The 23,221-nt window shown below is 44.1% G+C and overlaps 1 protein-coding gene across 1 annotated transcript; it reads left to right on the top strand.

The window, feature by feature from the left end:
• The first annotated feature begins 967 nt into the window (after window positions 1-967).
• On the top strand, window positions 968-20,884 carry LOC110493635 (insulin-like growth factor-binding protein 4). The gene is made up of 4 exons (XM_036949621.1): window positions 968-2,085; window positions 12,055-12,218; window positions 12,794-12,919; window positions 16,746-20,884. The coding sequence occupies exons 1-4, from the start codon at window positions 1,725-1,727 to the stop codon at window positions 16,881-16,883; spliced, it is 789 nt and encodes a 262-aa protein (XP_036805516.1). The 5' UTR covers window positions 968-1,724; the 3' UTR covers window positions 16,884-20,884.
• The last annotated feature ends 2,337 nt before the right edge of the window (window positions 20,885-23,221 follow it).

Below are 23,221 nucleotides of genomic sequence, written 5' to 3'. Positions count from 1 at the left end.
GCTTTTGGCAATGTAAACATGTGTTTCCCATGCCAATAAAGCCCCTTGAATTGAATTGAATGGAGAGAGAGAGAGAGAGAGAGAGAGAGAGTAAAGGGCAGATGCAGAGGGAGGAAAAGAGGGATGCTGGTGCCTAATGGACTCGTCTTCTCACACAACACACACACTGGCCACGCTAACCACGGCCATGTGCAGGAAAGGGACATGAGGTTGCCCAAGCTTTGTTATTTCAACAATGCTTTGTCATTAGCTGGAGGTGTGTGTGTGTGTGTGTCTGTGAAAGAGAGTTTAAGATGGCTTGGAAGTGGTTTCCTTTATCCCCTTTGTGTGTGTATGAATGCCTTTTACTGCGAGTGAGAATAATAGCTTTCCAGATACGTTGTTCTCTGTGTGTGGGTTTGTGTGTCAGTGTGCAAGTGCACATTCAGGCTAGTGTGTATTTAGAGAGAGAACGAGAGAGGGGGGGGGGGGGGGGGGGGTGAGAGAGAGAGGGGGGGAGTAGGGGTTAGTGGTTCAAGGCAAGCTATTGTAATGATGCGAGTTAGAAATGTGTGTACACAGTCGCCGTGAAGGTGCTGCCAGCTCTTGAGTCTGAATGTGAGAGAGGAGAAGGCTTTAGTTACATATTTTGTCCCTGTGATTCTGTGTTATAAAGGGACAAAAAGTGAGATACTCATTGTGTGAATATTCAACATAGGGAAAGAGAGAGTGAGAGTGGGTAGAGAGAGAGAGAGAGAGTGTGTGTGTGTGTGTGTGTGTGTGTGTGTGTGTGTGTGTGTGTGTGTGTGTGTGTGTGTGTGTGTGTGTGTGTGTGTGTGGAGGGTGGTTCAGCCCAGTATTTCTTCCCTGCAATTCTGTGTGAGCATTCAAGATTGAGAGAGAAAAAGTGAGGGAGAGTATGTGTGTGTGTCTCTGTGTGAGAGCATGAGTGAGAGACAGCAAGAGAAAAAGAAAGAGTGAGGGAGAGAGAGAGAGAGAAAGAGCGAGAGCGCTTTAGCCTGGCATTTCTTCCCTGTGCCTTTCAGCTCCTCTCCCCCTGAAGAAGGAGGCGTGTCCATTGGCCAGCAGTATAAATTCCAAGAGGAACCACTCGTGTAGAGCCATTCTCAAGAGCAACCCATTGCCCTACACCCCATATGGAAGACGAAATTGCTACTCGACTTGAAAAACTTGATGCCCCTTCCCTACACCTGGACATTGGCAAACCACAGACTTTTCTCTTTGCACTATAAGAGGCTTCATGGGCTCTGTGTGAATTCTACTTGAAGGGACAAAGACTCACCTAAATAGACCAGTGGACATTTGTTCTACTTCCCAACAAATAACCACTTTGTGCGACTCAAAGACGTAAAGACTTTCGTCACATGGGAGAGCAAGGACTAGATATTTAGCATTCTTTGATCTACCTGCATTCTTTTTCTAACCTCCCAAACATCCTAGGGCTAGGAAATCGAGCCTAAGAAACGGCGAGGTAAAACAGCGGGGACATTGTGTTCCAACTCCTGCCAAAACCCCTGCCACCCGAAACACCAACCAGCGGGCAACATCAAAGACCAAACCCTCCAACCGCCTCCCTCCTCCTCCTTACCCTCCAAAACTAAAGCAGAGACCAAACAGTTGTGGGTGAGAGAGCAGAGAAACAGAAGGAATACTAACAAACGAACTGCGGGAAAGTGCAAGAGAAATCGAGGGCAAAGATTTGAGATCACGCCTTCGGGACTGCCATGGTGCGAGGTCGCGGTGCGGCTATAGCGCCGCCCTGCTGGGGCCTGTGGGCAGTGGGTGCCCTTTCGCTGGCGACCCTGTGTCTGACGGAGGAGGCCATCCGCTGCCCCGTGTGCTCTGAGGAGCGGCTGGCCAGCTGTCAGCTGCCTGATGGCAGCTGCGAAGAGACGGTGAGGGAGGCGGGCTGCGGCTGCTGCCCCACCTGCGCCCTGGCCAAGGGGGTGCACTGCGGCGTCTACTCGCCCCGCTGCGGCACGGGGCTCCGCTGCTACCCACCGCGGAACGTGGAGAGGCCCCTCCACTCACTCATGCATGGCCAGGGAGTGTGCAACGACGAGAGGGATGTGGAAGAGAACTCAGGTGAGACAATAGGGAAGGTGTGGTTGCGGGATACCGGTATCTTTAACGCTTGTCCACTGATGTGGCTGTATGTGCAGGTGGCATCACTTGTGGTCACCCTTTGTTAAAAATGGGTGATGCATTATGTTATCCCACCTTCTTTTCTTCAGTTGTGGTCCGACTCTCCATATTGTATTTTAGGCTACTGTGCGCAACACTCTTAGTGGCGCACTGGCACGCCTACCCAGAATTAGGACACCTCAACAATAGCCTCAGTCGTTTTCCAGGTTAGTACTGTATATAATATGATGTAACTGTAAATCAAGCCTGGTGGACTGGTTGGTATCTCTCTCACACCCTCTCTTCCTCTCTCTCCCTCTCTCATGTTGGATCATAGCTGGTCCGGTTGGACCATACGCACTTAAGAGGGCCAGGGTGCCGGGGCAGGGCCAGAGTGTTCTCTCCCTGCTCCCTGCTCTTACCTGAGCTGGGGAGGGTGTGGCAATGTGCTGCTTGTTTGCTCTAATCTCTGCTAAGCCTCGGCCCAGAGCACACACACCAGCTCTTCACGCATGGCCTGACCCGAGAGCACACAGTCCCCCGCTGTTTTGCGCCCGGCCGTACACAGTAAAAGGACACCTTCTGCCTTAGACAGAGCAGAAAAGCTATCGGTCAGAGAGAGAAGCACTGTGGGGATAGTATGGCTGGGCGCGTGTTTGTATGGAAATATCCAATCAAATGTAATTTGTCACATGCGCAGAATACAACAGGTGTAGACCCTACAGTGAAATGGTTACTTACAAGCCCTAACCAACAATGCAGTTAAAAAAATTAAATTAAATATGAATAAGAAAAAAAAGTAACAAATAATTAAAAAGCAGCATTAAAATAACATTAGCGAGGCCATATACAAGGGGTACAGATACAGACGGAGTCAGTGTGTGCGGGCTCCGGTTAGTCGAAGTACATGCAGGAGGAGTTATTAAAGTGACTATGCATAGATAATAACAGAGAGTAGCAGTAGTGTAAAGGGGGGGGGGGGCAAAGCAAATAGTCTGGGTAGCCATTTTAATAGATGTTCAGGAGTCTTATGGCTTGGAGGTAGAAGCTTTTTAGAAGCTTCTTGGACCTAGACTTGGCGCTCCAGTACAGCTTGCCATCCTAGTCATAGAACAGTCTATGTCTAGGGTGGCTGGAGTCTTTGACCATTTTTAGGGCCTTCCTCTAACACCGCCTGGTATAGAGGTCTGGATGTCAGGAAGCTTGGCCACAGTTGTATTGGTCCGTACGCACTACCCTCTGTAGTGCCTTGCGGTCGGAGGCCAAGCAGTTGCCGTACCAGGCAGTGATGCAACCAGTCAGGATGTTCTCAATGATGCAGCTGTAGAACCTTTTGAGGATCTGAGGACCCATGCCAAATCCTTTCAGTTTCCTGAGGGGAAATAGGTTTTGTTGTGTCCTCTTGATGACTGTCTCGGTGTGCTTGGACCATGTTAGTTTATTGGTGATGTGGACACCAAGGAACTTGAAGCTCTCAACCTGCTCCACCATAGCCCCTTCGATGAGAATGGGGGTGTGCTCGGTCCTCCTTTTCCTGTAGTCCACAATCATCTCCTTTGTCTTGATCACGTTGAGGGAGAGGTTGCTGTCCTGGCACCACATGGCCAGATCTCTGACCTCCTCCCTATAGGCTTTCTTGTCGGTGTCGGTGATCAGGCCTACCACTGTTGTGTCATCGGCAAACTTAATGAGGGTGTTGGAGTCGTGCCTGGCCATGCAGTCATGAGTGAACAGGGAGTACAGGAGAGGACTGAGCATGCACCCCTGAGGGTCCCCCTCGTTGAGAATCAGCATGGCAGATGTGTTGTAACCTACCCTTACCACCTGGGGGCGGCCCGTCAGGAAGTCCAGGATCCAGTTGCAAAGGAAGGTGTTTAGTCCCAGGGTCCTTAGCTTAGTGATGAGCTTTGAGGTCACTATGGTGTTGAATACTGGGCTGTAGTCAATGAATAGCATTCTCATATAGGTGTACCTTTTGTCCAGGTGGGAAAGGGCAGTGTGGAGCGCAATAGAGATTGCATAATCTGTGGATCTGTTTGGATAATATGCACTTCATGGTTACATACGTGAGTGCTACGGGCCGGTAGTCATTTAGGCAGGTTACCTTAGTGTTCTTGGACGCAGGGACTATGGTGGTCTGCTTGAAACATGTTGGTATTACAGACTCAGACAGGGAGAGGTTGAAAATGTCAGTGAAGAAACTTGCCAGTTGGTCAGCGCATGCTCTGAGTACACATCGTGGTAATCCGTCTGGCCCTGCGGCCTTGTGAATGTTGACCTGTTTAAAGGTCTTACTCACATCGGATGTGGAGAGCGTGATCACATTTCCGTGCTCTGTGTGTGGGTTTGTATATGTATGTGTGTGTGTGTGTGTGTGTACGTACACAATATATACAAAAGTATGTCACCCCTTCAAATTAGTGGATTTGGCTATTTCAGCCACACCCGTTGATGATAGGTGTATAAAATCAAGCTCACAGCCATGCAATCTCCATAGACAAACATTAGCAGTAGAATGGCTTTACTGAAGAGCTCAGTGACTTTCAACAGGGCATGTCATAAGATGCCACGTTTCCAACAAGTCAGTTCGTCAAATTTCTGGCCTGCTAGAGCTGCCCTGGTCAACTGTAAGTGCTGTTATTGTGAAGTGGGAATGTCTAGGAGCAACAACGGCTCAGCCGCGTTGTTGCACAAAGTGAGGTCCATAGAGAAATTATTTGTTGAGATCGGTGTGTAAGAACTTGAATGGCCTGCACAGAGCCCTGAAACTCAACCCAATTGAACACCTTTGGGATGAATTGGAACGCTGACTGCGAGCCATGCCTAATCGCCCAACATCAGTGCCCGACCTCACTAATGCTCTTGTGGCTGTATGGAAGCAAGTCCCTGCAGCAATGTTCCAACATCTAGTGGAAAGTCTTCCCAGAAGAGTGGATGCTGTTATAGCAGCAAAGGGGGGACCAACTCCATATTAATGCCCATGATTTTGGAATGAGTTTTCAAACGAGCAGGTGTCCACATACTTGTGGTCATGTAGTGTCTGTGTGAACTGAATGTGAAATGTGTGAGAATGCATTATAAGTGTATTTGTATATATTTGTGAGTGCATGCATTTGTGTATTGATGTAGCTGCAGTATATGTGGGCGTATGCACCATATATGTGAATGTATGTCCATCTCTGTGTTTATCCTGTTATCGATCTCAGCATGTTAATACGTGGCCATGCGTGTGTGTGTTGTATTGCAGGGAACTGTATGTGCGTGCATGTGTGTGCGTGTGTGTGTGTGTGTGGGTGGGTGTGTGTGTTTAACAAGAGGAGGTAATAAAAGCTGCCTGTCTGCCTGTATGAAATTACTCTGTAATGGAGTGCGGCCAGTCTCAGGCTATTAGAGCTCTCTGCAATCAGTAATTCATTCTCACTCTCTTCATGGCCCCATTCCTCCCCCTCTTCACTGGCACTGCAGATGTCTGACTGACTGACTCCTCTTTTACTGGAGATGTCTTGTTCACTTCCCTCTGCAGACATCTTGATACAACCCCTGTCTTTCTCCTCTCACGGTAGTCACATTCTTCTTCCTACTGCAGCAGCAGAGGTCTGGTTCCACTTTAACATCTAATACTGTATGGCTTATCTGCTATTCCTGTTCCATCGTATTCTTCAGATGGCAGCAGATGAAACTGTTCCTGCTTTTTAATTCTTCCTCTCTCCCCTTCCAAAGCAGGGGGAACTCGTAGGCAGTTTTTCATGGTGGCGATTTCCATTATGCCAAAGACGTTTAGTGGCGATCGTAAGAACGTACCGCGAACGAAGCAATTCACTCATTTGTTCCAGATCTCATCCACACTGATTGTTCCAACATCGCTTCTTCTACCAGCACCGCCGCTGCCGGGACCTCCAACGGTTATCGGTAATGAAGGTGAACTATCTCCCAGTTCCAAGCAGCACAGCAAGGCAAGACTTTGGACAGACTTGAACAGCCCTCAACTTCCAGGCTGCGTCTGACATGGCACTCTATTCTCAAGGCTCTGGTCAAAAGTAGTGCTCTGCTTTAGGGAGAATAGGGTGCCATTTTGGATGCACTTCCAGAGACCCAAGTCTCCAGTCGTCTCCAGCACTGCTGCATCAGTTTCCCCCTGGGCCTGGGTGACTTGCTGCTCCTCTCCCCCCCCTGCCCTGGAGCGCATCGCCCACCGTCCAGCTCTGCTGCATCAGTTTCCCCCTGGGCCTGGGTGACTTTGCTGCTCCCCCCCCCCCCCTGCCCTGGAGCGCATCGCCCACCGTCCAGCTCTGCTAGGATGAGCTCATCAGCACGCTTGCTGCCAGAGCAGAAATGAGAGCCTTCTGCTCTGTGCGAGGCCAGCCTAGGTTAGGCCAGCACATAGCGTGACTAAACGGAATCAGAGACAGGGGGAAAGCTGTTTAGTGCATGATAAAAGGTTGACTGTCTTGGTTTTGGTTCTGCATGGCTTAATTTGGCTGAATGTTTTTCCCTAAACATTGTTTACTGACTGACTTCCCCATCCCCACCATTGTGTTGTCTGTTTGAGGCAAGCAGCGCTGAAGCAGAAGTGGGCTAAAGTGTGAATGTTCAGCGGTTTGGGAGTTCTCGTAAACTCTCTTGACAAGATAGGGAGTGTCAGCGATTGATGAAATGCTAAATGGTGTCGAAATGTTTGGATGTTTTGTTTTCAGTGTTCTGGAATCCCACTATCCCAGTGTTGAGCTTTGGTTGACCCCCCCTGGGTCCTGTCATGAAGGAAAGTACCCCCCCAACGTAGCCCTACTCAATAAGTCTTACATCAACACTTCGGTGCAGCGCCTTTGAAACCTCATGCGCCAGAGAGACAGGAAGAAAAGTGAAAGAGAGAGAGAGAACAGAGAGAGAAGAAGAAAAGGGAAAGAGAGAGAGAGAACAGAGAGACAGTAAGAAAAGGGAAAGAGAGAGAGAGAACAGAGAGAGAGGAAGAAAAGGGAAAGAGAGAGAGAGAACAGAGAGACAGGAAGAAAAGGGAAAGAGAGAGAGAGAACAGAGAGACAGGAAGAAAAGGGAAAGAGAGAGAGAGAACAGAGAGACAGGAAGAAAAGGGAAAGAGAGAGAGAGAACAGAGAGACAGGAAGAAAAGGGAAAGAGAAAGAGAGAACAGAGAGACGGGAAGAAAAGGGAAAGAGAGAGAGAGAACAGAGAGACAGGAAGAAAAGGGAAAGAGAGAGAGAGAACAGAGAGACAGGAAGAAAAGGGAAAGATAGAGAGAGAACAGAGAGAGAGAGAACAGAGAGACAGGAAGAAAAGGGAAAGAGAGAGAGAGAACAGAGAGAGAGAGGAAGAGAGAGGGAGGAAGAGAAAAACCCAAGCCACAAGTATATGAGTTCCTTTGTGGCACATTTGCCGGGTTTATCCATTATTAAACCGAGGGGTACATCTCCTTGAGACGCTTCCCGCACTGCCCCAGACCTAGCAACAGTGAACATGTCTGATAAAAATAGAATCGTTTTTTTTATTTTTTTAATGGAACAGATTCCCAAAGAAAAGGACACCGTAGGGGGAAGGTGTATGACTGATCCTGAATTGACAGTAGGTGTACAGATGACTTGCTACCATCAAGCAGCAGTCCCAGAGACTGAGATGTTGCCTCATATCCCGATGAAACGGTCAATACTCAGAATATAACATTTTCATATGTTTTGTCAATAAACATTTCCCAAAGCTAGCCTGCCATTTCCATGGATCGGCGCACAGACCATTTAAATCTGAGGAATACATATCCAGATTCAATCTACTGTGCACATTCTGTTACTTTCCTTCAAGTTCAAAGCTACAGTATTTCGGAAACTCAATTTCCATAGCAACCGCAAGCACTGGAGTACATTCTGCATCTTACCATGTCCTGCAGGTCTAATGCAGTTCCTTAATAACTGATTCTTAGAAACGCTCTCTCAATCCTAATTCTTAGAAATCATTATGAGGGCTTGGAATCCATTCCAACATTCCGACTGGGTCTCCTTTAGTGTCATATTCAAATGCTTCACGAACCTTAGAAACTCGGACATGTAATAGTATTCACAAGCAGATACAGATGTCAATGGAAATGTCATTTACTGAAAGGAGGTGTTGCGAATGCCATTCACGCCGGTGGTAAGCTGACAGGAGCCACATGTGTCTGATGCACAGTATGTATCTGCGTTTTAGGCAGGCCTGATCAGTGGCACTTCTAGTCAACCATCTGTTCTTGTCAACCATCCCACAACTCCTGTTCTTCTTACGATGTGAGGAAAACACTTGTCTGTGTGCTCACTGGAATGATGAAACTGATTCAATCATTTCTCTGTGGCCAATGAGGATATGTTGGAGGAAAAAACTGCAGATGTCCCTGATGGCATGTTTTGGTCCTTATTATTTGCTTACTTTGGGTATTTATCCCATTTGTACAGCTGGGCTTTCTGCAGCAGAACTCAGTAAATGTGATTAGCTAATTGATCCCTCCATGGAACCATGGATTTAGGACCCCCTCCTGGTGTTGGAGCTGTGGAGACAGAGATACACAAACAAACCAACTGGCGCTGAGTAACAACACAGAGCGACGATGAGCGCTCGCTAGCTGGCCGTCAAATTTCAAATACGCCTAATCCTCGGAGCACAGTGAAATAAAAGTCCCTCGTAAACTGTGTGAGTTCATGTGTGAACGTATTAAACTGCAACCACTCCCATCATGCTTTGTTTGGAAACATCCCATGTAAACACGTATATCACAAACATCTGGCAGGGGAACATCTGGCAGGGGAACATCTGGCAGGGGACTCAGCCCATGGTGCATTGTTTGAACAGTCGCTCATTAATTTTGAATTAAGCCTGTTGTCTGTATTTACGCGCGGTTTGCACACTAGAGACTCAAATATACTGCAATCAAAATGTGCTTAATCACCGCGAGCAGTGATGCTATTGGCACGAGTGGTGTGTTGCTGCAATGTTTTATGTTGTATTTTGGTGCATGATCCTGTTTTGTGGGATATTCTTACTGTACACGAGCAAAAACAACCCAAACCAACCAGTAATTATGGTTCAGTTCTTATTTCATGGATAATTCATTTTTGGCCTACTTTTGTGGGGTATACCTACCTCTATTTATGGCTGCTCTATGGTTTAAGCAGAGAAGTAAAATGGAAGTTTAAGAAAAAAAAAGGGGAAGGGTAGTTGAGCACAACCCTTTTTATTGTAATAATGTCCACATGTATTATTTTACAGTATAGAAATATGCCACACAAAGCACTATGGACCAATAAGCTTAAAATACACCCCAAAAAGTGGAGGGTAACACTTTAGTTAAACAGACTGTACACATTCTTGCTAATGCCAGCTTACATATAGAGCAAAGAGTTGACATAGGCTATGCAGTGGGAGACAACTTGTGTCAAACGTGCACTATTTACATTCAAGCGTGCCAAACGCCCACTGTCTCCTCACCCAGATTTCCACTGATGCAATGGCGGCTGACGATAAGCATCTCGCTAGCTGACATACTATAGTGCTATATAGTGTAACAAAGTCCAGCCTACGGAGCCAGACATGTCCCCCAGGACAGTGTTGAGACTAGTACACATGCTCCATCCAGACTCCCAGTGACAGCTGCAACTGGAACAGTGGAGTTCCATGCCACCCTCTGAACCTCTGTGGGCTGGGAGTGGGAACACACCACCAACATTCCCTAGCAAACACCTCACTGGAGGACGGTTAAGTCAGAGGAAATGACTGAAAAATGGTTTGCAACTCGGTCGGTTGTAGACTAGTCTGCACTAATTCAATGATATGACGGAAGATGACGATGGTTTGAGGGATCCTGCAGCTCTTGAACACACAGTAACTTTACACGAACCTCCCGGGTTGACATATTCATGGCCTTTGGTTTTTAAACGCTGTCAAAACAGAGGGAAATGTTAGAGCCTTCATCAGAACAGTCTTAAAATTGAGTCTTTCTTTATCTTGGCTATGCACCTGTGGCTGGGGTTGGATCCGAGTGCATACTGCACACTGTTCGTACTTGTGTTCTTCGTCATAACTCTTGACAAAGGAATCTAGCTGAAATGGTTTTGGCCCTGTTTTTTTTTTCTTCTGTTTGTTTAACATTATACTTTTTTTTATTAAAAAGAAGATTATACTTGGATTTTTTTTCCTGGAGTGCGTCCCACCCTTTCTATTCTTCATCACAGCAGCCTGCCTTGTGCCTTAGCCTGCCTGTGTTTGAAACTGAGATGTTGATACAATCCTCCCGAAACCACACAATGAAGCAGCAGCTTCCTCCCCGGAGAACAGAGGTGGCAGCAAACAGGACATGGCACCCCTGACCCACTTTTAAATAACTTTGGGCTTGTATGAAATGGCACTCCAAAAGAGCATGGATTCGGCAAACCGCTAAATGGCAAAAGAGGGAAAGAACAACTTATGGGGAGACGGGAAAACAGCTGAAGTCGTACTGGGTCTGGAAAAAAGTGCAGATGAGAAAGGCCAACGGAAATATACAAACCCCCGGTCAGCAGAGCACAGCCTGTCAATCAACTTCAGAGCAACTCCCTCACCTCAACCTCACGTACAGAGGTACGGTATAGAAATGTAAACATCTCGTCTCATTACTAGAATATGACTAGAATAGCTAATGGCAAAGCCCTTTACCCCAAGTCTGAAACAGACAAAGGTCACCTTACCTCATGAGTAGGCTTGTCTATCCGTTGTTCAATAGCAAAAATAACTTCACAACAAAACCTGTTGAAAGCTAATTGCTATTTAATCCTAATTACAGAGTGGATTACCTTGGAAAACGTGGAAAGGTCAGAGAGGGCAATGCAGAAGATCTGACTATGAGAGAAAGTAGGTTCCCAGAAGCAACTGGTATTACGCCACACTAACGTGAGACACCATTCATGCTTTGATCTTTCCAGTGATCTGGCAGAAAAAGCTCAAGGCAGCACTTAAACCCAGGCTCCGGGTGCTATGGTTGCAGTGCCAATCCAGGAAAAAAGTTGTTTGGGTTTTACCAACCAACCCTGCAAAGGCCACAGGTGAACAGTCAAGCCAGAACAAAACAGCTGTAAATCTCTCCACACTCCATACCTTTGACCACCGGCACCTTGTGACACTGCAAAATACCCTCTTCCAATCTCCATCTGGCACAGTGAGGGTTTTATTTTGCTGTAGGGGAGGTGGAGGGGTGGAGGGGGGCAGTTTCCTTAGGAAACAGCTGGCTGCCTGCAGGGCCAAAGAACTGGGGGATTGTTGCAAGGTAAATGTGGCACAGGCCACAATGGGTAGGCAGGCAGTGAGGAGAGAGGGGGTGGTCATTTCAAATGCATCAATAGCTCTCCTTGGCAGAAGTGTGGTGCCAGTGGTTAAAGGAAGACCAAGAGAGCTGAAGTCCAAATTGAGATTACTGTACTTTACCCCCCTGAGTGGGAACACCACTGTTTGTCCTTGATGCTAAGCCCGGTTGTTAGCCTACAATTCCCCATTGTGTTTTCATCAAATCAAATGTTATTGGTCCCATACACATATTAATGGAAAGATAGCTCTGTGTCGGTATGACAATGTTTGCGTTGGGTCAGATCAGTAATATGCTGTAAATTTGGTACATTAAATTATACATTTTCATGCAATCAACAAATTGCGTAAAGCCTCTGAGAGGCAGTGTAATTTACAGAGAAGCCTGTCAAAAATGGCATGGTCTAGTGTTTTAACTCTTGTGTTGTGACACGTATGATTTGCGACTTTGTACGGGTTGGGATTGCGAGTCTTTCATGTGTTGTGTAGGTTGTAGCTCTAGAGGTTTCCCTTGTAAAAGAGGTCTCTTGACATTGATAGGACTTACTGGATAAATAAAAGTTTAAATAAAAAGTGTGTGACTTGTAGTGCTGTGACTCAATGGTAACTCTTGTGTCCCCACAGCGATGGACAGACAGGATGAGATCATCCCTGAGCACCCAAATAACAGTAACATCCGCTGCAGTCCCCAGGACAAACGCTGCATTCAGAAGACCCTGGCCCGCCACCCTGCCAAATCCACCAATCAGAGAAGCAATAACGCCAGGGAGGACCCAAAGGCTGCCCTGGTGAGCGCACCAACCACCGTTCACCTCCGTATAAGAAAAGATTACACATAAAGATTACGTATAGGAAAACATAACATATGCACATTTAAAGTATTTGAGCAGGTGCTGGATGTAAAAAATAATGTCACCCCATAACGTTCAACTAGAGTCTAGTGGAGTCTAGTTACTAGACCGACGCAGGTCTAACAGGTGTTTTCAATGACTATTTTACAGATCAAAATCCATGAGTTTAGCAGTTAGGTTACAAACGACATGTAACCTATTCGTTATTTGCAGCACTCAACATTTCATGGTCATCTCATGAAACGTAACCCAGGTGTTCACTGAAATCAACAACAAAGGGTAGTATAAAACTGTTTACCATTTCCAGATACCTACATGGACGTATATGACCATACATGGGCGTACATTTCCAAACATCTACATGGGCCGCACTAGCCTGAGTACCAGTATGTTTAGCTAACGTTCAGCTCCTTATTCTCCGTTTCATATGCCAAAGATTGGCATGACGGGAGTGGCAAGGAGCGGAATGATCGCTAAACAGATTTACAACTAATTCCACTGGTTGTCCTCAGGCTCCATGCCGTGCTGAGCTGCAGAGAGCGCTGGACCGACTGGTGTCTAACACTCGCACTCACGAGGATCTCTACAGCATCCCCATACCCAACTGTGACAAGAACGGAGACTTCCATGCCAAGCAGGTTTGTCGACTGACAAGTAGTCATTATCCCACTGTTATCTATATGATGCACTATTCAGGAAGTACTCCTTGACATACTCCAAAACGGCACCTTATTTATTCCTTATGTAGTGCACTACTTTTAACCAGAGCCATATTGGGCACTACCAAAAAAGTAGACCACTATAAGGAATATCGTGCCATTTTGGATGCAGACATTTATCCAGGTAGTCTGTGGAGAAGGTCTTTAGCAAGCGAGATCCGATCACCTATCATTCACTCCGTCTGGCATCAGACAGGCACACGCGAACAATCCCCTCTAACTTCGTCACTGCTCTATTAGCCAAAACACAACAAGTCTGTGTAACAGCATTGTTTTACGTGAGCATTTTCTCCTGCCAAGACTCTACATCTACAGACAAGCAGTGATTTATCAAAGAAAATCCAAACTGAACCGTCTACATACAACACAGTGGTTAACCTGAAATGGTTGACAGTAATCGCTTCATTGCTGGGGTAGATGTCATTAGCTTTTCGAAGCAATTATTTCTTGTTATGTCTGAAATGGGCGACTTTGTAGATAAGACCGGGACGAATCTGAGAACACGGAGCTAGATATGGCTCGTTGCTCTGTGGAGCTGAATACGCTACGAAGCAACAGGCGTAGCAGAGTCAGTCAGTGGTAAAAGTCTTACCCTGCCAAGGGCATCAGAGTCTGGGGTCAGGCTTGATTGTGTAACACAGTTAAAGTACCCTTGTCTGCTCGGTATAGTGTGTAAAAGGCATCTGTTTACTGTTTATCTATAATTGCATTGTGGTAGAGCTTTACGGCACCCCTTTTGAGCATAACTAAGGTTATGAGAGGTCATCAGGCATCTTTTCATTGCACAGGAGGAATCTCAATAGGAAAGTTGAGCCAAGCTGATGGGGTGTTTCAAAACCACCCAAGGTTATGTACAGAAATGTATCACTCAGTGGTTATGATTCATACAAGTTTCTATTCAATTGCTTCATATTCGCACTGGTGAGAATGAGGGGCTTGAGAGAAAGTTATTCACCAAGGGAACAATGTCAAATATAACAGTGGTTTGATTTTTAAGGTACCTCAGGTTTGAAATTTAAGGTACCTTAAAGATGGAATCCGCAGTAGGGGGGAAACATTGCCACTGGCCGCCCTACCACCGTTGTTATTGTTTTGGTTTTTCCGACCTGAGGAGAGTCGTGCAGCATGGTGAAAAAAATGATTGCAGTACATACTGCTCTCTTCTATCGTGCGTGCAATGATGTCCGAGGATGCCAAAAAGTGTTTGGTGTTTGCAGTAACTTCTGTAATATCACAAACGGACGTGGCTCTTTCACCATTAAATAATCCAGTGCTATTAAGAAACTGCAATACCTTATGTATTCCTGTGGTTTTCTGAGCCAAAAATATATATTTCGTTGTTGGACATAAAATACTATAGAATGCATACATAGAGAGGCATATGTGATCGTATCATAATGTAATCAAGGTTTGAAATGATTCTGTTTTTGTCAAATAGTATATCTGTTTGAGATTCTTGCGGCCAATTTGCAGTGTACAAAATATTTATAACTATTTTCCAGCCTCCGACGATCCTTTCAAAGAAAAATCGTCCCACGGCTGAATGTATTTAGGCACCATACCTGATGCCATTTATCTGTATCATATGCTTATCATGCCATTTGGCTTGTGACTGATACCTGTCTGGTTTCTTGTGTCTAACAGGTGTTTTCAATGACTATTTTACAGATCAAAATCCATGAGCTTAGCAGTTAAGTTACAAAAGGCATGTAACCTATTCGTTAACAACAAAAGGGTAGTATAAAACTGTTTACCATTTCCAGATACCTACACGGACGTATATGACCATACATGGGCGTACATTTCCAAACATCTAAAGTTGAAGTCGGAAGTTTACAAACAACTTAGGTTGGAGTCATTAAAACTCGTTATTCAACCACTCCACAAATTTCCTTGTTAACAAACTATAGTTTTGGCAAGTCGGTTAGGACATCTACTTTGTGCATGACACAAGTCATTTTTCCAACAATTGTTTACAGACAGATTATTTCACTTATAATTCACTGTATCACAATGCCAGAAGGTCAGACGTTTACATACACTAAGTTTACTGTGCCTTTAAACAGCATAGAAAATTCCAGACATTGATGTTATGGCTTTAGAAGCTTCTGATAAGGCAATTGACATAATTTGATTCAATTTGAGGTGTACCTGTGGATGTATTTCAAGACCTACCTTCAAACTCAGTGCCTCTTTGCTTGACATCATGGGAAAATCAAAAGAAATCAGCCAAGACCTCAGAAAAACATTTGTAGACCTCCACAAGTCTGGTTCATCCATGGGAGCAATTTCCAAACACCTGAAGGTACCACATTCATCTGTACAAACAAGTAGAAACACCATGGGACCACGCAGCCATCATGCCGCTCAGAAAGGAGACACGTTCTGTCTTCTAGAGATGGTGCGAAAAGTGCATATCAATCCCAGAACAACAGCAAAGGACCTTGTGAAGATGCTGGAGGAAACAGGTACAAAAGTATCTATATCCACAGTAAAACGAGTCCTATAACGACATAACCTGAAAGGCCGCTCAGCAAACTACGGTTTGCAACTGCACATGGGGACAAAGATCATACTTTTTGGAGAAATGTCCTCTGGTCTGATGAAACAAAAATTTAACTTTTTGGCCATATTCTATCCTTATGTTTGGAGGAAAAAGGGGGAGGCTTGTAAGCCAAAGAACACCATCCCAACCGTGAAGCACGGGGGTGGCAGCATCATGTTGTGGGTGTGCTTTGCTGCAGGAGGGACTGGTGCACCTCACAAAGTAGATGCCATCCTGAATGAGGAAAATTATGTGGATATATTGAAGCAACATCTCAAGACATCAGTCAGGAAGTTAAAGCTTGGTCGCAAATGGGTCTTCCAAGTGGACAATGACCCCAAGCATACTTCCAAAGTTGTGGCAAAATGGCTTAAGGATAACAAAGTCAAGGTATTGGAGTGGCCATCACAAAGCCCTGACCTCAATCCCATAGAAAATGAGTGGGCAGAACTGAAAAAGTGTGTGCGAGCAAGAAGGCCTACAAACCTGACTCAGTTACACCAGCTCTGTCAGGAGGAATGTTCCAAAATTAACCCAACTTATTGAGGGAAGCTTGTGGAAGGCTACCTGAAACGTTTGACCCAAGTTAAACAATTTAAAGGCAATGCTACCAAATACTAATTGAGTGTATGTAAACTTATGACCCACTGGGAATGTGATGAAAGAAATAAAAGCTGAAATAAATAATTCTCTACTCATTATTTTTAAAATAAAGAGGTGATCCTAACTGTCCTAAGACACCTAAGAATTGTTAGTAGGATTAAATGTCAGGAATTGTGAAAAACTGAGTTTAAATGTATTTGGCTAAGGTGTATGTAAACTTCTGACTTCAACTGTACATGGGCCACACTAGCCTGGGTACCAGGTTGTTTAGCTAACGTTCCACTCCTTGCCAAAGATTAGCATGACAGGAGTGGCAAGGAGCGGAATGATCGCTGAACAGATTTACAACTAATTCCACTGGTCTTCCTCAAGCTCCATGTTGTGCTGAAGTTTTCAGCGACAAAAATATATATTTCGTTGTTGGACATAAAATACTATAGAATCACCAGGAAATCAGCTCAAAATGATTCAATTTAGGAAATCTGTTCCGAAGTATTCCCATGCATACATAGACATGATTCTGTTTTTGTCAAATAGTATAAACTAGTATATCATTTGGCTTTTGACTGATACCTGTCTTGTTTCCTGTGTCTACAGTGCCAGCCAGCACGTGACGGGCAGCGGGGAAAGTGCTGGTGTGTCGACCAGAAGACGGGCATGAGGCTGCCGGGGCCCCTGGAGCTGCGTGGGGAACTGGACTGCCACCAGCTAATGACTGCAACCATGAGAGAGTGAGGAGGGGACCGGCAGGGCCCCTGGGGGGCCAGGGCTAGGGCTTAGGGCCAGCCAAATTCTACTGGTGCTGTTTAGTTACAACTATGGAAGGAAAGGACTTAACCCTAAAGCCCCACTCCACGTGAGGCTAACGGTACTTGCTTGATATGAAAAAGATAAAAGGAAACCATAGAATTTTATTATTTTATTATCGTTTGTTTCCGTGTGTGAGTGTATGTCTGTATGCATCTTTTTGAGCACATGTGTGTATTTTACGATTCTGTGAAGTTGGGAAGATGCTCTTGCTTTAAATAACAGGTGGCAAACAACAGGCCCCCAAATAAAAGTGTTGTAATCATTCTTCTCAAAACAGGACAACGTTGGTTTTGTATAGTTTAGTTGAACTCTGATTTCCATCTCTTAGCATCTTTGAAACAAAAAAACATAAAACCTTTTTGCATGAGTTAAGTGTCCTAACATGGCTCAACATCAACCATTCAGCAGCAGCTGTAGAAAATAATTAATATTGGGAGTGTGTGTGTGTGAGAGAGAGAGAGAGAGAATTACCAATTGATGATAAGCCACAGCTTTTCACAACATTTGGAGACATGTAGTGAAAAGAGAGATTACTTTTGAAAGAATAAACTGTACCTCTGAGAGGAGCCCAGAATAGATGTGCTTTATCGCTACCCCCCCCCCTTCTCTCCCTCCTCTCCGCTTCCCCCCCTTCTCTTTGACTGGGAGCTCTCTCTCTCTCTGGCTTATTTGTCCAGGGGGACTGGCATCATAGCTGGGCTCGGGACTCTGTACACTGCTGATAGGATAATCTTGTTTCTCCAGCTGGGGCTGAAGTACTAAGACGCCAGTGCTGCTGCTCTCATGTTTGTATGAATATGCTTCTATATACAGGATTTCTTTCCAACCAAGAGACTGCTTGTTGGCAGTATTGTGTAGTTTATAGTGGTGCTATACACTCATTGTGCCAAAAATGTTTTTTTTTCTTCCCCCTGTGCTTTTTGAGGGGGATTGTTTCTTCAGAAGGAGACAGAGATACAAACTCCCAGATGAGGGGGACAATCTTAGAATAGCCTAAATGTGTGACTGACCACAAATACTGTCTAGCTGTCACACAAATATCTCCAAGTTTTTATACTACATTGATGAAATAAAACATACAACTAAATACACAGATATCAGTGGGAGCATTACTATAGTTAACCGCCTGACTGTTTCATGGACTAATGTAGTGACTTTGCATGATTGTAGCATGTGTGGCTAGTGAAAACTCCTTACGGCTATAAGAGAAGAGGACTTAATGACTGCATGATGAAAAAACACGCTCTAGACATCCTTTGTAATTGCTAGCTAGTTGAAATGTTTGGAGAAACATCAGGTGTCTATATAATAACATTAGAAACCTTACAGAGAGATAGCATCATCGTCATACATGGACTCCCTCCAGTATAAATAAGTGAACACCCTTGACTTTTACTCTGGCAGAGCCAGTTATCAGGTTTGACATCATTGATGAAGCAAAGGAATCATTGATTTGAATTATTATGTTGACAAACTTACTAGTGCATCATACTCTACATATCTTCCACATACACTACGTGGACAAGACTGTTAACATCCCTACAGCGATTTGATTGTACTGTATTGCAAATGGGTGGAAAAGATCATGACTGGTTCCCTCAGAATATGATCTATGATGTGATTGGTTGATTGACTGACTCAGGCTAAACCTGTGGACGACAGGGAATACAGGAGAGAAGACGACCCTTGAATACAGGACAGTCTGATCAGTGAGTTCAGTGAGGTCGGTCGTTTGTCATTTCTAGAAACGGATGGTGCACTTAATCCTCCCCTGAGAGAGTTGGGTTACTAATTGACTCCAGGAAGGATTCATCTCGACTGGACATTCATTATTGGTGTTAACAGTACACTGGCACAGTTAGCTTCATGTAGAGGCGAGGGACAGTGCCGAGGGGGTAAACCAGACGGACGGGGGCAACAGTTGTCCTGCTTCCTCTTTCAAGAACTGAAAGAAGAGTGCAGAACAGGTTGTCCGAAAACTGACTCCTACAAATGATAGGCAGCTCTTTTTGTCAGCAGAGATGTGAGTAGATAGACTAGAGGGAGAGGGAATAGAGACCGTGTGAGTGATAGAGCGCTAGAGAGTCCAAGCTACATTGGGATTGCACTGATTTGCTCTCACAAAGCCACATTGTGTCTGTAAGGCACACAACTTTTACCATTCACTCTTTCTCTCACACACCCCTCTGGTTTGACAGAGGAGCCTAGAAGTCATTCAAGGCCTTTCCTCTGGCTGTTATCCAGAACAGCAGAACACATACTGTAGCAAGTCCAACTAAGCCCATCATAGCAACGCCCTTCATCATGGTTGTGCTGTCATTGCTACCTACCATGGGTAGTAAATGTTGGGACAGAAATATCTTATTTCATTAGGCAACATTGAACATTCACACCTCCCAGCCTGGGGACAAAGTAGATAGAAAACCAGCTGTATTACATTGCCATTCAGAATCACAATATCAAAGACATTTGGGTCGATGTGTGACATGACCTGACATGAGCCGGGCCAAAGACAATTATTGCGGACTTAGCCAACTGTACTGTATCTGTAACTTGCTTCCTTGTATAAAAATATATATATATAATAAAAAAACTGCCAAAGTTATCCAAAGGATCTATGGGATATTGTATGTTAATACTGTTGTAGTTTACCTAGCAGTCCCTCAATCGATGACTTATCTTCTGAACTTATTACTAACCTGTAGACATTTACTTAACCTACATATGGTAAACTTTGACCTAAACTGTGACCAAACAGACAAACATCCCCGGTGGGCTGGTTGAACCGACATCCAGTTTTGCATGCTTCTGGGTCATTAACCTTGAAACGGAGCCTCTTGATGATCACTAATAGTTCATATTAGCTTTTTCTCCAATAGACAAGTCCCTAAAGTGTATTTTTGGCTCTCTGAGGCAATTCAATGAAACGGGATGCTCTTACTTTCCGCCACATTCCACCATGACATCCACTATTCCCCTAGACTACACAAGAGCAGTTCCACCCCAGCAGCACCCAATGAAAAGTCCATCTTCCAAAAGCTGGTCATATTTGAATTGTCATTGTAAAAATTCCTTGTTCTTAACCGTTATCACACATAATTTCAACAAAGCTACTGATGTCATTCCCAACTAGAAAGACATAGGAAATGGTATTAAGGAAGGAGGATATACTGTAGCTGATGAGTTGATTGTATTCCAAACACAATGAAGTGACATGAACAACGAAAGGCATCTCCAAAGATGTTATGAGCGAAGGTATTTTGAGGCATGAAACCCCAAAAACTATAGGAGTGCTTTGTGTACATTACATTGTATTCCCTTGTCATGTACTGAAGAACACTATACATAAGTCTAAGGCCTTATCTTTACAAGCAGGCTGTCATTGTAAATAAGAATTGGTTCTTAACTGACTTGCCTAGTTAAATAAAGGTTTAAAAAGTCACATGGGTCATACAGAAGAACATTCCATTTCTGTGCTACTGTAGATATTATCTCTAGGTAAAATAGTGCTATGTTTCAAGTCAATGGTCCTGGTTTTCCTTTTGGATCCAAGACCTTCGGTGTTTCATTTACATTCAACTGTGTATACTTACACTATATTACTTGATCTCTATCTTTTGCTCTACTGTCTTTGTATTTCTGAAGGATATTCCTGTTTGCCTTGGACTTTACCTGTTAATTCTACTGTAAAAAGATTCAAAGTAACTTTTGCATGTGTAGCCTAGCTATATACTGGGTTTAAACATGTCAAGATCTTGTATGTGTGGTCCAGAACAGGGCCATGCTTTACAAACATTGAAGAACACGCAGCAAGAATTTGTGCTTATTATGGAATAATAATTTGGGTATTAGTAAAATGTTTACTCTATGAGAGAATTGTATACATTGTATTAGATCGAATGAAATCATAAACGTGTAGCATCTGATCTCTCGCCTGATTCTTTTCCTCTCTAAACGGCTGCATGGCATATAAAATATTCCACCACACAGGAGATACTGAGGTGGCAGGTAGCCTAGTGGTTAGAGCGTTGGACTAGTAACTGAAAGGTTGCAAGATCAAATCCCCAAGCTGACAAGGTAAAAATCTGTTGCTCTAACCCTGAACAAGGCAGTTAACCCACTGTTCCTAGGCCATCATTGAAAATAAGAATTTGTTCTTAACTGACTTGCCTAGTTAAATAAAATACTGAGTTCAGGGAAAGTGCATACTGTGCTAAGTGTAGGCCATACATTGTATGTAGGCCATACATTGCACAAGAACCAAGGGTATACTTCTAAACGGGTTGTTTCTATCATTATGTCTGGACCATCAAAGGCTAAGAAAAACATAATCTCATTACTGTTTTCCAGGTCCAGGTCCACCACACAATCATAGCTCCAGGTCAACCAACCAGAAAGGCTGAGGTTTCTGTCAACTGAAAATCTCAAGAATGTATTTTGCCGGATGTAACTTTTGAAGACTTGTTAACAGAAATGTATTTTCTAACTCCACTTAAATATACACGTCGTTAACAGTAATACTCAAGGCATGTCCAACGAATACCTTAGGAATGATACAGCATAATAATGTGACTGCCACCGCTTCTAAAAATACCTGCATGGTCCACCACCAGAGTCAACTTTCAAGGCTGCTTAGTTCCACTGCCTGAGTCTATTGGTGAGCCCTACAGGCGTAAGAAGAACTGAGCCTGAATCAGAATACCCCAGAACTTTCAGAAAAAAATCATGTGCCTAATCCAAAAATGGGAAGTCAAAAGGGATTTACGTGGAATCCTCTGCTTGATTTAAAATGGGATTGGACTTTCCCAGCCTGCAGGCATCCAGAATCACAGGACTGTGCCAAGGAGGCCTGGGGGTGTGTCAGTTAAGCCCTTACATCTGGCATTTAGTCTAGGGGGTCATCCATCTCTGCACACTTCTCCCCAGTACATGAACAATAGGCTATATGAAATACTTACGAAATATAATGGAGTACTGCATAACAGGTGCCACACATCAAGTAAGTGATGCAGTGATGGAGGTCAACGTTCGCAAGCTGGCCTATCCATAGATATCGAACAGTACTATCTAAATAACTGTCGCAGAGAAAATGTCATTTTTTTCTGTATTCTACGTATTTGAACTGTATTCAAGGTCGTGTTGGAAGACAATACAAATAGAGGGTCACACCATGAATCAATAGCCTGACAAATCAAACAACAAGTGGATTATGGCAGAGCCATAAATAAAAAAATGACAAACATTTCAATCCAGGTCAGAAGAGGCTTAATGTGTTATTATAAAGATGGCAACAAGCAAATAAAGCATTACTGTTGACATTGTACAGATTGCAAAGAATGTGAGCAAGAATGCAAAGTATTTGAGTTCTAACAATCAGTGACGATTTTAGCATGTACATCTTGGTGGGGCAAAAAAAACAAATGAAACAGTGGGATGCATACCATCAAAGCCACTACACAACACTAAACAATACATTAATTGCACTATAAAGGTGACAAAGGTGCCCACAAACTGTTAAGGCCTACATAAAGTTGTCCCAACAACAGTCCCAACATTTTACCACTGCTCCACCTGGCTATCAGCGGAGCCTTTGCTGGCAGAGAAACAGTTAATTCAGCCTCATTTACTGCCTTTTAAAAAAACATTACTGATATGGCTGACCTGCTAAAAACAAATGTGGTTCCTAATGATAATTGAGATGTACAAACTATGGAATAAGGTGACGACAAGCAGATAAGAGGCAATCTGTAATTTCGATAAAGACATTAATGAGCGAGCTAGGGTGGACGTAATCTATATAACTATTTGTTTAGCACTTTTGAAATGTACAGCGACCGAATTCAGAACATGGGCCGTTCTTACAGTGTTCTCCCTGTACACCAAGTCAGAACCGTAGGATAAATAAAGGGAGCATACATGCAGACAATGGAAGCTCTTACAAAATTCGATGATTACTTTTCTCTAAAACAGGTTATGGACTACATGTGCACCACCAAGTCAGAACAGTAGGCAAAATTAAGAGGGGTAAATAGACAAAATTATAGGCTGAGGCACATGGGCTACTAACAGCTTACTACATAACATACGCTTAGTATTACTTTCTTAGCTACAGTATACATACTGTTAAAGTCAGAAGTTTTCATACACTTTAGCCAAATATATTTAAACTCAGTTTTTCACAATACCTGACATTTAATACTACTAAAAATTCCCTGTCTTAGGTCAGTTAGGATCACCACTTTATTTTAAGAATGTGAAATGTC

Source organism: Oncorhynchus mykiss, chromosome 17 (assembly GCF_013265735.2).
Source record: "Oncorhynchus mykiss isolate Arlee chromosome 17, USDA_OmykA_1.1, whole genome shotgun sequence".
NCBI classification, from domain to species: domain Eukaryota; kingdom Metazoa; phylum Chordata; class Actinopteri; order Salmoniformes; family Salmonidae; genus Oncorhynchus; species Oncorhynchus mykiss.
Note: the sequence above shows the minus strand (reverse complement) of the source record. Positions and strands in the feature narration are given on the sequence as shown.